This window comes from Chrysoperla carnea, chromosome 4 (genome assembly GCF_905475395.1).
Source record: "Chrysoperla carnea chromosome 4, inChrCarn1.1, whole genome shotgun sequence".
In the NCBI taxonomy this organism is placed as follows: Eukaryota; Metazoa; Arthropoda; class Insecta; order Neuroptera; family Chrysopidae; genus Chrysoperla; species Chrysoperla carnea.
This window is the reverse complement of record NC_058340.1, coordinates 70,183,921-70,203,698: the sequence shown is the minus strand read 5'-3', so window position 1 is coordinate 70,203,698 and position 19,778 is coordinate 70,183,921. Positions and strand designations below refer to the sequence as shown.

At 29.7% G+C, this 19,778-nt stretch overlaps 2 protein-coding genes across 8 annotated transcripts in view; one reads left to right on the top strand and one right to left on the bottom strand.

The window, feature by feature from the left end:
• LOC123299336 (tropomyosin-2) overlaps positions 1–17,214 on the top strand; it is a 55,785-nt gene extending 38,571 nt beyond the window's left edge. For 2 of the 7 annotated variants that reach the window (XM_044881704.1, XM_044881709.1), the window contains 5 exons: positions 3,325–3,395; positions 5,324–5,399; positions 6,567–6,629; positions 9,933–10,002; positions 17,119–17,214. In XM_044881704.1, coding sequence (XP_044737639.1) covers positions 3,325–3,395; positions 5,324–5,399; positions 6,567–6,629; positions 9,933–10,002; positions 17,119–17,204 — 366 coding nt within the window. In that variant the 3' untranslated portion in view covers positions 17,205–17,214. Of the gene's footprint in view, positions 1–2,804; positions 2,876–3,324; positions 3,396–5,323; positions 5,400–6,566; positions 6,630–6,862; positions 6,926–9,932; positions 10,003–10,232; positions 10,389–17,118 lie in introns of those variants that run through there. The other 5 variants (XM_044881703.1, XM_044881708.1, XM_044881705.1 and 2 more) reach the window with 4 other exon arrangements.
• A 227-nt stretch (positions 17,215–17,441) lies between these two features.
• Positions 17,442–19,770, bottom strand: LOC123299309. Its single transcript, XM_044881670.1, has 3 exons — positions 19,655–19,770; positions 19,321–19,450; positions 17,442–19,124 (listed from the first exon to the last, which is right to left on the bottom strand). The coding sequence occupies exons 1-3, from the start codon at positions 19,711–19,713 to the stop codon at positions 17,658–17,660; spliced, it is 1,656 nt and encodes a 551-aa protein (XP_044737605.1). The 5' UTR covers positions 19,714–19,770; the 3' UTR covers positions 17,442–17,657.
• Positions 19,771–19,778: the final 8 nt, after the last annotated feature.

Here is a 19,778-nt window from a genome sequence, read left to right as displayed (position 1 = left end):
AGAGGACTCAGATTCGATGCCCGGCTACTGTCTAACGATATTCTCTTCTTGATTAAATAAAATCCAGATATGTGTGGATCCATTGAAATTTACATTCTCTTCTACATAACATAATATGTAGTCTCGACTTATAAAGCACTTGAAACAAAATTTGTTTAGTTTCAAAATAAAAAACATATACAGTGTGTCACAGTTAAAAGTGTACATATTATATTGTATGTAATTATACTGTGACTCACTGGTTTAAAATTTACCTACATTATTACATAAATATAAAATTATCTAAAATACAATTTTCAATATTCATTTAATTTAAAAAAAAATCATGGGAAAAATCCCCAAAAATTGAACAAAATTTGTTGGCTAAAAAAATTTTAATAAAAAAAAAATGTTGGTTAAATTTCCAAGAAAAATAAATTTTAATAAATAGTTTTAGTTTAAGTAAGATTTAAAATAATTCATTTAAATTAATTAAAAATACAGTTTTTTAATAAAAAAAGGAAATAAAAAAACAATTGATGACGATTTGAAACTTAAAAAAAAACAACATACAACAGTGAAAATTTTCTGAAAATAATTTTCCACATTCAATTTCGTTGATTTTTTTTAAAAACTTTTCTTTCGAAAAATATGATGCTGAAATCGTGCTTGGTGAAATCCATCCAATGAAACTAGGGTGCCATGATACATTAAAGTATGTATTAGTTTACTTTGAAACCATTCCAAAATATGTTCCATGGTTTCTATATTGTGTATTTGGAATAGAAATTTCTTTGGATGGTAACTTTCATTGTAAATGTTTTTAAGTTTTCCCAGTAAAAACTTAATATTTTAACGTTTCGGATAAGGCCAATCTTAGATGGAGGGAAGAACGTACTTGTGGTACTACAAGACAGATATGTCTGAGTACAATAGCAGGCGTTCCGAAGTTCTCATATCACTTCCAAGGGCCTCTGTTCGCAAAGTTGTTGCGGCTATCACAGGACACTGGCTGGGCGGCAAGCATGCTGAACGCTTAGGCCTGGCAGTGTATCACGACTACTGCAGGAGCTGTCACAGTGCTGACGAGGAGGAGACAATGTCTCATTTCTCTCCGACCTAAAGTCAGTCGACGTCAAAGACCTCCTGCTGTTCTTAAACAGCTCCAAATGGTTCATGCAATAGTGGCCGGGGATGGGCCAACCCATTTACGATATCACAACGGACCCTATGATCTAAGTGTGTCCCACCCCAGGACAGCCACTCTAACCTAACCTAAGAGTATAATACCCCCTTCCCGTATCTTGAAAGTTTACTTATTTGTGAAAAACCTAAGAAAAAAAAAATGCTAAGACAAAATTTATACTAATTCCAAGGTCAATCGATATCTTAATTACAAAATCGATTTAGATAAAGCTAAATGAATTTCAATAATAGATTAAAAAAAACATTTACAATGAAATTCTACGAAAAAGAAATTTTTATTTGAATAATTTATAATGTATGACTGGGTGTGTAAAGAAGACTGAGGGCTTTCAATGAAAAAGAAACAAATTCCAATTTTGTGTTTTTTTTGGTGTGTACTAACGGTCGAATAAGGTGTGAGTGTTCGAATAAAATTCTTATAATGATGCGTTTAAATAACTAAATTGTTTTGAGTGTGAGCATGTATTTATTTATAATTTAATCTTTAAAAATTTAATTAAGGTATAATTGTTTTATTCCCAATACGCAAAACAAAATTGTTAACTTTAAGACTGATTTAAGTAATTGCAATTTCTTAAATTTAATTTTCTCCAAGGAAATTCGATTTACAGAAATTTGAAATTAAAAGTCCTTACTACTTGGATAATGGTCATAGAATTGCGATTAATTAAAATTTACGTCATTGTTGGGATTAAAACAATGCCTTCTTTATATTCAAAATTGGGGGTTTTGCATTGAAAACAATTTTTTAATTCGCGACACAAGTAAAGTGTTGCAAAATTGTCGATAAAAATTCTACCGCAAATTTATAGGCGTCAAAATAAATCTAATAGTTCAAAGGCAAAAAGGTCATAAGAGATTGAGCAATGACATGTCTGTGATGCCTTTAGATGTTCTGGGCAACACGCGCGCTACATTAGTAGATTTGTGAGTAATCATTTGAAATTCGACCCTATCCTCAAACTTCTCTCAACGAAAAAGGATAATCCACTTTTTAGATTAAAGAGAACGTACACTTGGGTAAGGCGATTATATGTTTTGATCAAATATCCAAGACATTTTAGATATCTAAATGTCATTTCCATTTCCATAATATTTTTCCAATCTTTCGCTTCGTTTATTTATATTTTTAGCGCTTTCCCAATATCAATTAAAGCAAGCTTTATTTTAACCAAAATTCAAGATTGTTTTCAAACTCAAAAGGTGATATGGAAAAAGGGAGGGGGATCCACAAGTTAAGTCTTATTCCTACATTGAATAAAATAACAAGGAGTAAAAGCTTATCATCCTACAAACTATGAGCCTTCTATTTGTTGTCGAATCTTCAAACCAAGCTCGTAGAATTACCCCTGGTTTAGTAAATTTCAAATCAGGTTCGGCTTGCTCTAAAATTTTTTTAGATTGATACAACCCCAATTAATATCGCCATTCATCAAACTCCAAGTACAAAATATGAAAAAATTTAAATTCGTAACCGCTCCGCGTAGAACAAGCTTTAGATTTGTCGTTATCAATGCAAACCCAATACCAATCTAAAATGATTTCCTGCTTTTTTGTTTGATTGAATTTTCGAAAAAATAGCGTGTGTCGAAATTTATATCAAATTTTTTATAACATAGGTGGCCCGTAAATTGGCCATGGTTGAAGCCGATCTTGAAAGAGCAGAAGAACGTGCCGAAGCAGGAGAAAAGTATGAATTCCATTTATTTCTATAAAGTTTTGATTTGTTTGTAGATTTCTAAAATTTGATTTTGCTTTTGTGATTTGCAAAGTTTGAAATTATAATTTTAAGAGCATCGTTGGTTATGTCACTGTTGTCACACTTAATTGCGCTTTTTTCTGAGCTCCTTAAGCACTTGTAAACCAAGGCTCTTCAAATGTGAGCCCTCTAAACACGAAAAAACAATGTGTATTTAAAGAATGCAATTACAATTTTTGTTGTTCCAGAAAAATGTTTTTCAGTTGTTGCAGAGTAATGTTGAAAATTGTTGTAATTTAATTGCATGAAATTGTGTTGTCGTGTTTCAATTTTTCGTGTGTCTGTGTGTGTTTGTTTGATTTAGAAATTAGAGAAATAAAATTTTGTTGTTGATTTTTTTTAACAAAATGCATGTTTTTGTGTGCTTTTTACCTATTTAGGTGGCAAGAAAACTTGTAATGATGGAACAAGATCTTGAAAGAGCAGAAGAACGTGCTGAATTAAGCGACAGGTTTGTTTGCTTTGCATGATTTTTTAAAATTCATTTTAAATAAATTTCGTATATATTTAAATCTATTTTTAAATTTTAATTAAAAACTCTGTGTTGAAAGTGTGACCTCGCGGTCACCATTTCCAAATTTCGAAAATAAGTACTTTTTTATTTTTTGTACGACCAAATTTGTACAAGAAAGATCCTCACGCAAGAAGGCGTCGAGGTAATTTAAGAAAAAAAAACAGCTCCGTTTGATTTTCGCATCCCGGTGAGATTGCCATTGTCAATGGGCCCCGACATCTTAAACAATAATTTTGTAGTTTTCGAGATGTCTGTTACAGAAAGAGACTATTAAGGGCCCCCGCAGACTGCAGACTTTTTATCGGCCGATAGTTTGGTCGGCTTCTTAATCAGTATGGAGAGGAATGCATATGCGCACACTACAGCGATTTTTATCGGCCGATAAAAAAGTTTGATGTGGTACCCAATTACATTCAAACTTATGTGTCGGCCAACTATCGGCCGACTGTTTAATCAGTATTGGGGCATACATGACGATTGTTTAGTCGGCCGATAGCTCAGTTCGCTCTGTGATGTGGCTCTTCCACAGGTATAGAAAGTCTTAAATTTGTATCCTCCTTCGCTATTGCTTGTCCAATTAGCTTGAAAAGTTCATTGAAGCTGGTAATGCTCATTCAATAATAGGCGGAAATTTTTTTCGGGTAATCAAGTAATTTGGAATTCATAGTGTAAAATTTTCCACTAACTAATCTATCACTGAGAATGGGATGCACCCGATACTCTCGGAATCTCTTGTTGGTTTTCCTCCTCCGGAGTATGATGAGACCAATAATTTTCCTGGACAATATTTTCATTGTGCGACCACTTCAACAGTCAGTTACAAACTAGTTCGAGAATAGTCGGCCGACTGTTGGACTAGTGTGCGCCCTGTTCACCAACCAAACTGTTTAGTTGGCTCGGTGTGCGCACTTTCAGCCCAACCCGACTAAACTATCGGCCGATAAAAAGTCTGCAGTCTGCGGGGACCCTAAAATTACATAAAACACCGAGGATTTGTATAAAATTGTCTGGAAAAATAATTTTCCATTGGGGGGCAGTCTGTATTAGATTAAAATAGCTTTAATTGAAAATAAAAAATAGATTTAAATATATCATTTAATTAAAAATAGACAGTTTATCAGTTGACATAAAAAATAGTTGAACTAAATTAAAAAATTTATTTTTAGTTTAAATAGAACAAAGCTCTTCGATTCATTGCTTAAATATGTTTAAAAAATTTAAAAGCGATAAGAATTTTCTAATTTATAATGATGCCAAAAAAATTATATATCTGACTTAAAATATTTTCTTAACTATAGGCTCGTCTCTTCAGACCAGATGCTATAAGTTGTTAGCAAAAGTTTTTACTAAACGTGGTAACAAGATTGGTATCAACTTAACGTTGTTACCAATCTTGGTTAACAAATTTAACATGTTCTTCGTCAATCATTCAATCGAACGAACTGTAATTTTTACCCTTAAAAACTTGCGGAAAAACCAATTATCATGTTAAGATACAGATAGATTTTAGACACGAACGTGGGAAAAAATTCTGGCGGAAAACGTGGAGATATTTACGTACTTGCTGACCTCAGCAAGATCTGGTTTCAAATAATTTCAATTGAAGTAATCACTAGGAGAAATCTTTAATTTCAAGGAATGTTTTCCTCATACGAAAGACAATGGCCTCATAGATCTTGATCCAAGTCAAGTTTTCCACCTGAATCTTATTATTACGTCATCGAAAATGCTTCAGATATGTAATTTTTTAAGCAAAAATTTCAAATTAATTTGAAAATTAAAAAATAAGTCGATAGATTTTAAATAAATGACCATTAAACATGTATCTCAAAAGAAAATTATTAATAAAAGTTATTTTTCTACAGCAAAATCGTTGAACTTGAAGAAGAACTCCGAGTAGTAGGAAATAACTTAAAATCACTTGAAGTATCTGAAGAAAAGGTCAGTATAATTGATTTCATAGTTCGAGTTCAAAATATAATTTTTCTACCAAATAAATTGTAATTGTAAACAGAGCAAGATATATTCGATTTGGAAAACAAGAAATAAATACACGATGTATCTCTGTTAACAATTTCCACACAAAAAAAAAATTACAATTTGTTTGTGAAGGGAAAAAGATTATTTTCAATATAATTAAATTTATATTTAATTTTTATAAACCTTTAGCGATATCGAATTAATTCTGTTAGATCGTCTGTCAAATTTCTTGGAAACTCTAAAATTTGTTGAAAATCGTAGCCCGTTTCGTATCATTTGAAGCTACATTTAATAACCATGTAAGAAATTAATTAAATTTGAAGAGATTCTAACTCGTAGAGCCATCTATCGGTGAATATAACAAATCAATACATATCTAGTCCTTATAAATATGTAACGTCTAAACCCTCTGGAGGAGTAGTTCAAACTATCAAAATGGTGAGTTCGGATACGTATATACAAATGATGTTCTATTAGGTATTCTGTATTCTTTGGCACTAGCGAAGACTTTTAACACAGTTTAGTGTTTATTTTAAGACATTATGATCAAATTGGCCAGAGGAGAAAAACTTTCTGCCTCTTAATACTTATCCAGAAAAACTAGTATTCGTTTTAGAACTAAATGTACGGATTATGTTCAAAGGAAAACGAATGGTAAATACATCGAAAACAAGATTGTATTGTAATAATAGCTCAATTTGTGGGCTATTATTCGTACTTAAGAAAATTTCAATGTGTAAAATTTAGAACTTTAAAATTCTATGATAACTGGAAGTTGCAACCCGCCAGCTGGCGATAATAATTCGCACTAACTAAATCAAGAAGTGGACCCATTTTCAGTAGTTCCAATTTAAACTACCAGATAGCAACACTTGTACTTAACATTTTTAAAGGCCAATCAAAATATTCAAATTCAAATCAGATAAATTTCGTCAACTGGCGATAATAAATTCTTACTTATTAAAACAGGAAGTGGACCGCTTTTCAGTAGTTCTAATTTAAACTACCAGGTTTTTTACCATTTATCAATAAAGGTTTATAAAACTTAAATATTTATATCTAAATTTATTTTAATATAATTTTTTTATCCTTAATGGCATAAAATAAAAATAAATTGCATATATTTAGGCCAACCAACGTGAAGAAGAATACAAAAATCAAATTAAGAACCTTACAACCCGTCTAAAGGAGGTATTATTTGTGTACCCCATCAAATCAAATTTTTTGTGTTCCAGTGTTGAAATTAACAAACCTCCTAAAAACCTCTTGAAACATGCTTAAGTGTGTGATTGTTGTATTATTTTTTTTATATAGATGTCGAAAGCCTAGAATTCTCGAAAGAAATTCTATTTTTTTTTAGTTTTAATATAAAAAAAATGTTTTTGTTTTTTTTTTTATTACTAACATGATTGGACCAACTTTAGGCGACACAAAGGGAAGAAACATTCGAAGGTCAAGTGAAAATTTTAGATGCACAATTGAAAGAGGTAAATTTTTATAGCGCAGACTACGAAGATTATCATCGATATCTCTCTTCCTTTACTCGCTTCCATATAGTTTTTTTTCCAGTGCTGTTGTGTATAATTTAGGGGAGAGTCTTGTTCGGAAAAAATCTTTCATGCTGTTTTTGTGTATTTTCTCTGTATTTTATTGTGCCCATTTGTAGAGCAGCTGCGCAGTTTTATCCAAGTAAACTACACTGGAAATCATAGAACATCGAAAAATGATTTACTATTAAAAAGACGGTCACCAGACAATAATTGCCTGATTATTCAACCAAATTATCTATGACTTCCAATGTAGTTTATTTAAACATAACTAATTATTTTTCCCGAACTCTTAGTAGCTAAAATTCTTCTTGTTTTGATCCAAAAGTAAACAAATTTTTTTTTTTATTATATCCTACACAGGCTACGGCCACCAAAGAATTTTGTGAAGATAAAATTCAATCTATTTCTGATAAATTAATGGAAGTAAGTTTTCGTTTCCAAAATACATCACACAGACAAAAAAATGCAATGAAATTTTTGTTGAATTTCACCATTTTTTTTGTTGCAAACTTTTTTAAAACAATACAAAAATATACATTTTTTAGAGCACATAACTCACCTTAATTTTTGCCTCATTACTTTTTTAGTTTATAATCACAAAATTTTAACAAATAAAATTTAAATACTCATTTTTTTGGAGAGCAATTTTTTTTCAGTTTGGTCCAGAAATATTTAATATCGCAATTACTTGTTTTTTATGATTCGAAACTGGTCTAAAACGACCTCCGAGCTGGTTAAATAAAATCCAAGGTACTTGGATTCAACTCGCAAAGAGAGGACTAAAAAGTTTAACTAAACTTTACTGTAAATGAAAACTGTTCCGAGATTCAAACAAAAGTTTTTCTAGTGAAAAAACGGCAGAACAGTCGAATGTTGCAAACATTTTATATCGGTTTTCCAGTTTTTTGGTTAGAATACGAAATATTTTCCTGACTTTTTAATTCCTCAAAAACCTTCTAAAAATATGCTGGGAAAATGAAAATTTTTCACTCAATTTCGATTACGTTTGAATAACCATTACGTGCGTTAAGATCTCTGGATGTCTGGAGGAGTCACTTCGTGATTCCAATTATTCTTTTAGTCTTTCACAAAAGAGGGCTTCTCCGACGGGATTTCTCTCAGGTTTGGCAAATCCAAAGATTCTGACCCAAACATTCTAAGCCTAACGCTCTGCAAGTTTCATCGTGATCCCCACAAATCTTACAAGTGGAATCATCAGATATCCCTATGTCATGAAGGCAATAGTTCAATCGACAGTGTCCTGTCAACCCCGTCTTATATTGACCAAGAGAATTCCTTTATTCTAGGCCTTTAGGTTTCAGAAAATTTATTTTCCAGCAGTACACATTAAAGAACAAAATAATTTTATCATAAAAAACATAATTTCATGTGAAAAAAATGGGACCAAACTTAGAAAATATCTTTGCACACACAAATTTACAATTTAAAACAGTCCGTATAAAAAAGCTTACTTTGTTAATTATGGGCACAATAACTTAATCTTGCTTTCTTTTCTTATTTCCACATTCTTGCTATATCTATCATTTTTCATTTATCATTTTTGGGAAATTTTCATTTATTTTCTTCACATTATCATTTATATTATTAGATTTAGATGAGGGTACTCGGGTTACAAATAAGCATGATGGGATCCAATTGGTGACGGGCCCAGGTAAGTAATAAAATGCATGTTGGGTGTAATAATTGAGATGATAATGTTACTTTAATGTAGTCTTAAATGTAAAACAGAATGTTTTTGGTTTGATTTTCATAATTTTTCGTTTATTTTTACATTAAAATAAATAATTCCTCTTGGAAAAAATAGACTCAACCTTTTATTGTCTTCAAAGGCATTAATTGTTTTTTATTCTTAAAATCTAATGAGAATTGTTTTAATGTAAAAATACACGAATTGATTTATTTCTCATATTTTCATAAGAATACTTTTGGGGGTTTATTTTCGTACAATGAGAGCAAACTACTATAATTGGTATCGAATTTGCCACATTACAAAATGTAAAAGTTAAAAAACGACAAAAATATAAGCATTCAAAGATTGCTGCCCGTCTCTTTCTCGCAAAAAAGAGTTTTATATGTAATCTCTATGGCGATACTCAACAATGACGTCACTTTTAAAGTTATCTTCTTCTTTGTTAAATTAAGATTTTTTAACGTTTCATATTTTGCGAACTTCTAAAGATTCAAAAATCACCTTTACTCTTCTGTCTCATTTCTATTTCATTAAAAATGCTTCACCCGAAGTGATAAAAAAAATTTAGTCATTATCCTAATTCTTAATAAAATTAATAGTCCCTTGTTAAAAGTTTTGGTTTGTCTGTTAAAGTTTGAGGGTCAATTTAATGAAATAACAAACAAAAATTCTCACCCCCTTTCGTTTAAGTTTAACAGTCGTATACCTCATTTATCGTATAATTGAAAGGAGAGGGCAAGGTATTTGTATATCGATTTTATTTTTGTCTAGACATTCATACAACTTTTTGAAATAATACAAACCTTGCAATTATACTGAGTGCTACAGGGACTTCAAAAATTATTGTTTTTAATTCAGTTACAAAAAGTCGATAGTTTTGACATCTATTTTAGTTAAAAGATTAATACTATTTCGCTTCGGATGCGAGCATGCAGTTAAGTGCTTACCATTCGAGCACGCTCTACTGACACAACTGCAAGCTATTCTTGATTACCTAGTTTTTCATTTATAATGAGCCATCATACGTCTTGGACCTCCCAATTTTTAATAATACTTTGAAATGGCCATTTTGAATTAAAATTAAATCCTAAAACTTTGCACTTATAAAGCTCTCGTTCTCAAAACCCCAACCCATTTATTCATAATATTAACTACATGCTTTTTTGTTTAAAACTAAAAAAAATTTGCTTCAAATAAAATTTGATAATAATATTTCATATTATATTTTTATAGGCTGAAGCTCGTGCTGAATTCGCAGAACGTTCCGTTCAAAAACTCCAAAAGGAAGTCGACAGACTCGAAGGTACAATCCATTCACTATACATTCATAAAATACTCACTCCAAAATTAAATTTACATTCACTTGATAATTTTTACCAAAAATCTTATATAAAACTTTTTCACCCCTCAGTTATAATTTTTTTTTTTTGCTACGCCTTTGTTTTAATTTTGTTGTTGTTGTTTTTATTTTCTAATTTTGTTTGGTTTTTCTTTTGTTTTTTAAATTGTGTGAATTATCTAACAAATTTACAGATGAATTGTTGGCAGAAAAGGACAAGAATAAGCTGCTCTCTGATGAAATGGAAGCCACATTGCATGATATTCAAAATATGTAATAATTTTGTTGTGTTTGATTAACTAAAAAAAAATCGAAAATAATGTGCATTACACAGAGAAAAATCAAAGAAAAATTCTATTTTATTCATTTTCAACAATTTATTAAAAAAATTAATATTTAATAAAAAAGAATCGAACTGATTCTTTTTTTAGGAGCTTAATCACGATTTAAAAAAATGCCTCCGTGAGTTTTTTTTTTTTTAAATTTTTCCCCATTTGATTCAATTTATTCAAAAAATCAAATGTGTATTAATTTTTAATAAAAGAAAACTTAATTCGTTGTAGATGAAAAAAATGTGCTGAATTATTTTAAAAATTACTTCGATTCTCACTCAGAAATCATTCTTTTGTTGTGAAAAAACATTTTGATGCATATTCGTACATATTTTTAAATTATGTATTATTTGAAAGAAAGATGGAATTTAAATCGAATTAAATTCTTTCTTTCAGTTACATCTTTTTTCATCTTTACCATGATCAAATTTTCATTCTATTAAAAAATACATAATTATTTATGTATTTTTGCACGCCATTTTGAATCAATGATGAATGAGTATTGAAGTAATTTCGTTTTGTGCGCTAGCCTCCCTCAAATTGGAAATGATTTCAATATTTAATTGTGCACAATATTTATATATTTGATTTTATTTGTAAAATTAAGTATAGAAAATAGTATTAATATATATTTAAATAAAAAAAACTAATGGTACGAGAACTGGCAACGTTTTCGAGAATGAATTTTAGGTCGGCTGATTTTTAAATATTAGTGAAAATATATTACACGGATTGTACGCTGGTTAAGCAACGCAATTTCGGTGTGATAAATTAAAATTACATTTTTTGATTATAAAATTAAATTAAATTCTTATAAACGGCAAAAAAATTTTTAAAAATTGCCCTAAAAAGATTTTATAATTAGCAATTTTCATCTAATTTCAATCAGAAAAGAAAAAACCGAAAATCAGCCAATCAAAAAATAAATTTTTCATTGCGTTGCCACTTCTTATACTAAAAAATTATATATAAAAAAAAATTAATATTATATATAATTTTACAAGAAAAAAATAACAAATCGTAAAAAAATTGTTTATGCATTATACATTTTTTTTTTTGGGTCCTAAATCCACAAAATTGTGATTGTTTATTAATTAAAAACAAAAATATTAAAAAAAAAATATATAATACTAAAAAAAATAATGCACTAACTCGTCAATTGCTTTGTTATTACGTTTTTTTTTATGTCTAACCCGTCCTTGAATGCATTTACAAAATATTATAAATTTATAAATAACACACTTGTAAAAGCCACCGCCATTTTTGATTCTAGAATTCAATTAATTTTATACTCCATTTTTAAAAATCGTCAAATTTTGAAACCAGGTCTAGTATTTGAATAAAAAAAAAGTTGATTCGTTGTAGATGAAAAAATGTGTCAAAAATCCTTATTTTTTTTGTTGTGAAAAAACAATTGATACCGATAACCTGTTGGTTCTCTCCGTCATTAAAAAAAAGTCTGGGATTTTAAAAGATTCGTTTCAATGTAGTGTCTAAATATTCCCTCGACGAAAATTTTCATTGCCGAGGGCTTCTCTTTCAAGTGGCCTGGAAAGTTTTTAATCGCGCAAGGTTAAAAATACGAATTAGAAGATAATTGAATAAAAAATACAGGAATTGTTTTATTTGAAATTCAAGAAAACAAGTCTTGTTGTCAAAAACTTTGAAATTTGTAATTTTTAAGATGCCGGACAACAAAAAACTTCTTTTTCATGAATCCGACAAAATTATTTTTTTAATTTTTTATTCAATTATCTTATTTGAGTATCGTACTCAATTTTTTTAAGTTTATCGAGTCATTAAAAAAAGTTCAAACCTCTGAAACGTTAGAAACGATTGTAATAACGAACACAGCCTCTCAAATACTAAGCCTGGCCATTTTAAATTGTTAAATTTCAGAAGATTTAGGAGAGGGGAAAATACTTATACGAATTATGGAAATGTCGTCGTATGTAACGTCTCTCTGCGTTCGAACTATTTTTAAAATTTTAATAGGGAACTTGAGGAATCAATATTTTAAATAATTTTAAACAAAATTATCGAAGGCTCAAATTATCCCTCCATTAATAAAATGTAGTATAAAATTAATTTTGAAAATTATAATGGTTAGTTCACATTTAATGAATTCAAGACGTGTGCGTCATTTAATGTGTAATTTTTTGCTATAAATATATACAAACAAAATAATTTTATTTTATTCATAAAAATTAATTTATATAAAAACAAACAAAACCAGAAATATAGGAACAAAATTTGTATTACTTAATTACGAATTTGCATTTTAAAATATTTTTTGTTCGAAAAAAATCTTTATCCAGAAAAAATTGATGAACAAAACAACTATGCCTTAATATTTGAAAGTAGGAAAAAACTAATTAATTGCATAGTGTATATAATATTATATATTTAATTATTAATTAATTAATTGTATGCAATATGTGGAGGATTCAATTTTAGGGTGCGTTCTATTCGAAAAATGTACGATGGATTATCATGTGTCTCTTTGTAAGAAGAATTATTGCACATATTTAGACAGGGAATTACGAAATAAGTGGAAAATTAAATATCTTTAAAAAAAATGAATAAAAGGCGTTAAAAAATCAAGAGAAATCTGAAGATTCAGATAGTATCTGCATATTATGTCTTGCTAATTCTGAAAAACTATTCTTTTTTTAAATCTATTCTCTGAAATATTATCACAAGAGATTATAAATCTTCTTTCATCTTAAAGCTCAAATCTTCACACAAAGAACGAATTGAACGCCCTCAAAAATTGAATAACGCAAGTCATATTGTATATACATTCCATTTTTTATCGATATTTTGCGCTGAACATTCCTATCAGAAAAAAAGACAAAACAAATATATATATTTAGTCATTTAAACGTTAGTCTTAAAGTCCTCATAGCTGTATTCCGATGTTGGTCGTCAAGGTTACACCAATTCGTCACTTGGACGATACACATCGAATATACTGTTACTTTTACAATAATCGAAAATGGAAAGTGTTTTTTAACGATTTTCCTCTTTTGTTTGCCATTTATGGGTTCGATACCATGAATAAAATCATATGCTGCCTAAAATAGAGAGTTTTTGTTAATCATTCCGTTAAAATAACGTTTTACTGACATTGAGGATATAAATTTAGTCAAAATATATATATATACAGATACCGGAAGCATAAAAATATAATGATAATATCGTTAAGTCGCGAATACCACGCGTTATTTGTTTGATCTACAAACAAAAGATAGAAGAGGGTTTATATAATACTCTCTCTACTCTTTATCATGATGTCCGAATAACGACTTGGCGTCATTTTTATTGATTTCAAGCTATTAAATTAGTATTTTATGGATGTTACGCTGTTAGGCAGATAATTGCCTACTCTTCCATTTAAACAGTGAAAACGCGTATCTCTTCATTTTAAACCTTTCGTATCACAATCATTACTTGTTCATAATAATCAATTATCACATGTTATTTATCTGTCATTGAAAACAAAGTGTATCTACGGAGATAGTCGAAGACGAAGCCATCCAAATTGCATTTTTTAAACCGACTTTACTAAAGTGATGGGTAAAACTCTCACAGCTGTTGATAAATATATTTTTGCTTTATATTTTGAGTATTTAGAAAAAATTTTATTCACTATCCTGTAAAGTATGAAATTTTGAGAGAATTTCTCTCTATGCAACCGTTTTGAAGGGCTAATGAGTCATCTTTATAATTTCTGTGATGCTTCCATAAATATATTTTTAACGGAACAATTAACGTCTCCCTAATTTCTATATATATATATAATTTTCCAATTTTTTATTTTCTCCTAATGTTGTGTGTATCTATTTGTTTTTCTTTTAACAAGAACAAGCAAAGTTCAGCTTCTTTTTTGTATAATATTTATTATGAGAAAAAAATCAAAAAAAATGAGTCATTAATAACAAATTATGCATTTTTATTTTTATTTTTTTGGTGGTTTATAATAATTATTATTGATATATTTTACATAGTTTTTTTCCCCCGTTATACGAACGCATTATATTATATAATAAAAAAAATGACTTGTACATTTCCATATTTTTCGTATTATTAAAAAATTGTATTTATATTTTTAAGAAATGATTTTCTTTTTTTCTTTTTTTGGTTGTTGTTGTTTTTCATTTGTCTTGTTGTATGTGTGTTTTCCAAATACGTGTGAAAAATCATATTCAAATCAAATTTAGATTCTAGGCAGAGCTACGTAACCCTTAATATACTCTGGTGAACTAATTAAAATCTTATTAACCCCCAACAATCAATTCGATACAATATTAATACACGTGGTTGCTTTGTTTGATAACCGAAAGAATAGAATCAGAAAGTCAAAGCTTTTCTCGTAGGAAAATGATGAGGCCAAAAGTTTAAATCGATTGTTGGGATTTCACGGAAGGCATGAGAACGGGAATGACCTTTAGTCCGTTGACGCAAAGCACTCTTACTGTTCGTAACAGCTCCAAATAGCTCTTAATGTCTCAGGACAACCACACTTACCTAATCTAAGGTATAGCTACAGGATGATAATTCTTCCATAATTTGAGTTTCTCCGATGAAACCTCTTTGACAGGACAGTAAAGAAGATAATAAAATCTTCATTTATGTTATTCCTACTTCTAAAAGCTTTCTAGGAGCTACAGAATTTAAAGAAACAGAATCACCACGATTCTGCGTCATCGCTGGCTATATAGAATGCTACATTATCAGTAAGGAAAATGGGCCTTATTTTATTTTCAAAAAAAAAAAATTAAAACCCATTAAATTGTGAACAAAAGTTGAGATAAGTGAGGGCAAGAGAAGGGAAGGCGGTAGTCTTTGTTTTTGCTAAGCAATGCGACGGATAACTGCTAGTTTTGTGTATAAGAGTAAAATTTGATTTGAATGTACCTTAATTTACGAATGTGTGAATGAAAGTTGATCCCAAAACCACAAACATCTGTGAATTTATCCAACAATTAACTACTTTTACAGCAAAAAAACGCATGTTTTGAATCCAAGTTAGTGTGTGTTTTTTTCCAAATACACAAACACCTAGCGAAATAAACAAGATGAATAAATCGCATGTGTTGATGGACGGCTTAAATAATATTTTATTGTGGCTTTTTTTTTATAATGTTATTACAGATGAACTCATCAACGAAATCACGAGATACCATGAAATTGGTGATGATCTTGATGTCGCTTTTGTTGAGCTTAATATAGCTTAAGCTTAAATTTTATTTTGGCCAACTTATATAATCCATATATACCATATTATATAATTTATAATTACCATAATTATTTTAATTGCCACATAATTATTATCAAATAATCTAAATAAATATAAAATGAAGGTATGTTTTTTTTTTTTGTTTTTGATATTTTTTTTTCAATCGTAGAGCAAATAATTATTTCTCATTTTTGTCTTTTGTATCTAATCTTCGATCCTTGTGTTTTTGATTACGATTGCAGTAGATTAGTTGTTTTTTTTCTATGTTTTCATCCGTTAGATAAAATTTATAGTGTGTTCAAAATTATTAGGAAGTTTTTATTAAGACGTCTATAAATCGTGATCATTTTCTGAGTCTAGTCAAACATTAAAAAGACACGACGATACACTTTTATTCGAATTAACTATCGAAAAACAGAATGGCCACGAATCAGGACATATAATTAATCAGGAAATCTAAGAAGCATTAAGAAATCTTCGAACTATGAAAGCACTCAGTATATATAGTAATTTTGACCCAAAAAGTACAAAAATATGGTTTATTTAATTATTGAGAATGCCTAAATTCTAGTATATCGTCCAAAATCAAAACGAAGATTAATTTCTCGGTTCGATTTCAGGTTATTAGTTAAAACCCATCTAGTAGACAAATTAACTGGACTTTCGTTAATTTTAGGTCATATTACTCATTGAACGTAGTTTTAGAAATACCCCCTGAAATTCTATTAAGAATAGGGATGACACCTCAAAGTTCCGGGAAGTCGGGAGATAAATCAGAATTATATAGTATTCGATATTTTTGATGCTTTTTTTAGTCATTTTTTTCGTAATTAAATATTTGAATAAATATGCTTCAAGAAATTTAATAAGAAAGCTACTCAGATTTGTCGAATTTATCGGAATATGAAGCAAATAAAAATCTCTTATTTTCACTGAACTCAGGCGAATTTAGATTGAAATCGGAAGAGACAGAAATGTCTAAAAAAATCAAAGGAAAGGTTTGTATCAAAGAAAAAACAATACAAAATTGAAGAAATTTGCCGAATTTAGATTTTACAGGCCCCTGTTGTTAAATCTTTAAAGCTTAAGGACGTACGAACAAGTTGGTAAATGTAGGAGTTAAAATAAACTTCTACGAGAGGTTAAAGTTGATTTTTTTTTTCATCAACAGAATTCAGAAATTTCCAATCAATTCATATGTAACTAACAATAATGTAGATTAGGAATTTTAACAGAAAAGCGTGCTCATTGATATTTATGACACATCATAAAAGAACCGAATTTTGTTTTTCGAAATCGGTAAAACTTTTTCATTGAAAATTGATTAAATTTTTCTTATTGCTCTACGATATTTCTTTTTTTTTTAATTTTTGTCTATCATAATGACATCCTTCATTCAAAAAAAAAAATCTTGACTTTATGAATTCAAAAAAAAAGAGTCATCTTCGAAAAAATAATTAATAAATAAACTAAAATATTTTATAAACTCAATGAAAACTTTTACAGACGAATTGGTCGCCGAAAAGGAACGTTACAAGGAAATTGGAGACGATCTCGACAGCGCATTTGTCGAACTTATCCTCAAAGAATAAAACAAATGTTCACACATCGTATTTATATTCTTCACAAAAATATTTCTATATCACACTCCTACATACTACGTTGCTATATTTTGTATATAAAATAAAGAGATGATCGCGGATAACATCAGAAAAAAAAAGTTCAAATTCGATTTTATTTTGTTATTGGCATAATAAAAAAGAAATTTATTTATTTTAATTCATTTTACGTTATTTTCTGTTAACTTATATAAAAAAAAATTAAATAAAAACAGAAATGTAAAATTTTATTGTGTTTTCTTTTTCCATTTTTTCCTTACTATTCTAAATGGTGAGTATTCAACGAGATTATTAGAACCATGATGGCCGGAGTTCAGTGCCAAGGTAAGGAATTATTCACACATAAAATTAAAAAAACTATTACATAAATAAAAACGTACTTAAATTTTTTTTAAACTTTTGTGAGGTTTTTCTTCCAAAATCAGTTCATTTACATTCTTTACCATCAAGACGATATCTACGTATTTGTGGAGGATATTCACTTAATTCTTGAGGTTCAGGTATTAAAGGTTCCACATAAGAACGAGTCTTTGGCTGTATAGGCTCTTGTGGCTGTCCATATTGATTACCAACCAAATCAACTTGTATATTTTGATCTTCTCCCCCATCTATCCGTTCATAATCGCGTGGATTATTTTGTGATAAAGGTATTGGGCTATTTTTATTGCAATTACATATCTGTTCTAAGGGATACATTTGATCATTATTGGGATATTGTGGATTGGTATAAGGTTGATTTAGTAAAGTTGTCGTTTTTCCCGATTGTAATTGTTGATTATGAGTGTGATAATTGGGCTGTTGAGGAATATTGCCATTATTCGTAGGCAAATGGTAATGTTGATGGGGTATATTGCCATTTGTATGCTGATGTTGATGGGGTGTATTGCCATTATAAAAATTACCACCATCCGACGGAGTTAAATTATCCCCATTCGACGGAGGCAAATAATATTGGGTGGTAGGTACATTTCCTGTTACGATGCCCTCACAACATGCATCAGGTCGATGTACTTGGCCTTGAGAAGTTGGATCTTGTTCATATTTATATTGACAACAAGGTTTTGGAGATGCGTACATACAACAAGGTTGTAACTGATACTGAACAGGTTGTCCTATACCATGCTGGCTTGGACTATTCTTCACTTTTATTCTAGGTGATCTCATTTCATTCGGTGGAATATTAATATTCTGTGACAAAGGCTGGTTGGGATCATTTCCCTGTGTAGGGGATGGTATACAGTGATGTGGATATGCATTTCCTCCAGGCTCATAATGATTAATAATATATTGTTGTTGTGGATTATTAGGATTAACAGGATTGTATTGTGGATTCGGAGAATTTACAGGATTGTATTGTTGATTCCGTTGATTTGGAGAATAAACAGGATGGTTTTGATGGTTCAGTTGATTTGATTGGCTAACAGTATTATTTTGTGGAGAGTTAAAATAAGATTGTTGAACATGGGTATATTGTTTAGAGCTAGGATCTAGCCCTTGTAATGGATTACAATCAAGTAGTTTTTCTGGACATTGTTCAGGACAAATCATTTCTTTCTCATGTAGTGCATTTCGTCTATTAACCATAGCACTTATCATTCTATCTTGCCTCTCCTGGACCTCTTCTCTGCGGAATTTTTCCGAAGGATGCACGTTTTGAGGCAATGTCTGATACTGAGGCTGATGAGGCGGAGAAGTTTCCTGATATACTTGAGATGGAAATTCACATTTCACATGATCTTCATAGACAGGAACGTTATTTTGTTGAGGAATTTGTTCCCCATAACTCATTCTAGGTAATGCTTTCTGGGACGGTATCGGTACAGGTTTTAACTGAATTTCATTACGACCGGATTTTGGATTATTTGAAATTTCATTTTCATAGAGTTTTTTAGTCTATAAAAATAATTTTTATGATTAGGAGGGAGCCTGTTACTATAAAATTATGTCTCCAAAAATTATCTTAATGATTTGCAAGTTCTAGCTTCCATGTCTATGAGCGATTTAGTTCTCTGGCGTAACCAAATCAATAATTACGGACATAACTTACACAAAATGACTATTGTACATTAAGATCCTATAATGTGATTACCTTATTTACACAATTCGGTATATTACATTCATTTTGCAAACCATTTCGTTTCACGCATTCACAACTTGTTATCAATTTTCCACAACGAATTTCCCATGGTGACTTTGGACTTTCACGATCTGAGTCATCGCTTAAAATAAATACAAAGATAATTTGAGATAATTTGAATATACAAGATAAGCCCCCTTGTGGAAATAAATCTGTTGAAAAAAACACCAACCAGTCCTTATTCAATTTAATAAAAAAGGCAGCTGCAGAAATGGTTTTTCTCGCCTGGTAAGTACTGATTGAATTCACATATCGACTTTATAAAACTTTTGAAATGTATACTTACCAAGTTGTCATGTAACCCCTTTCATTATCACCTTGGATAAACGCGGCCATTTTTTTCATCCAATATAAAATTCTTATTGTTATTGTAAAAAATAAATAAATAAAATAAAAAATAAATATTTGTG

Bases quoted from the DNA above. Each gene is read 5' to 3' on its own strand.
- LOC123299309 (XM_044881670.1), bottom strand. From the start codon at position 19,713: ATGAAAAAAATGGCCGCGTTTATCCAAGGTGATAATGAAAGGGGTTAC. The intron at 19,451-19,654 runs GTAAGTATACAT...ATTTATTTTAAG, and splicing joins AGGGGTTACATGACAACTTG to CGATGACTCAGATCGTGAAA. The intron at 19,125-19,320 runs GTAATCACATTA...TTATTTTTATAG, and splicing joins TACCGAATTGTGTAAATAAG to ACTAAAAAACTCTATGAAAA.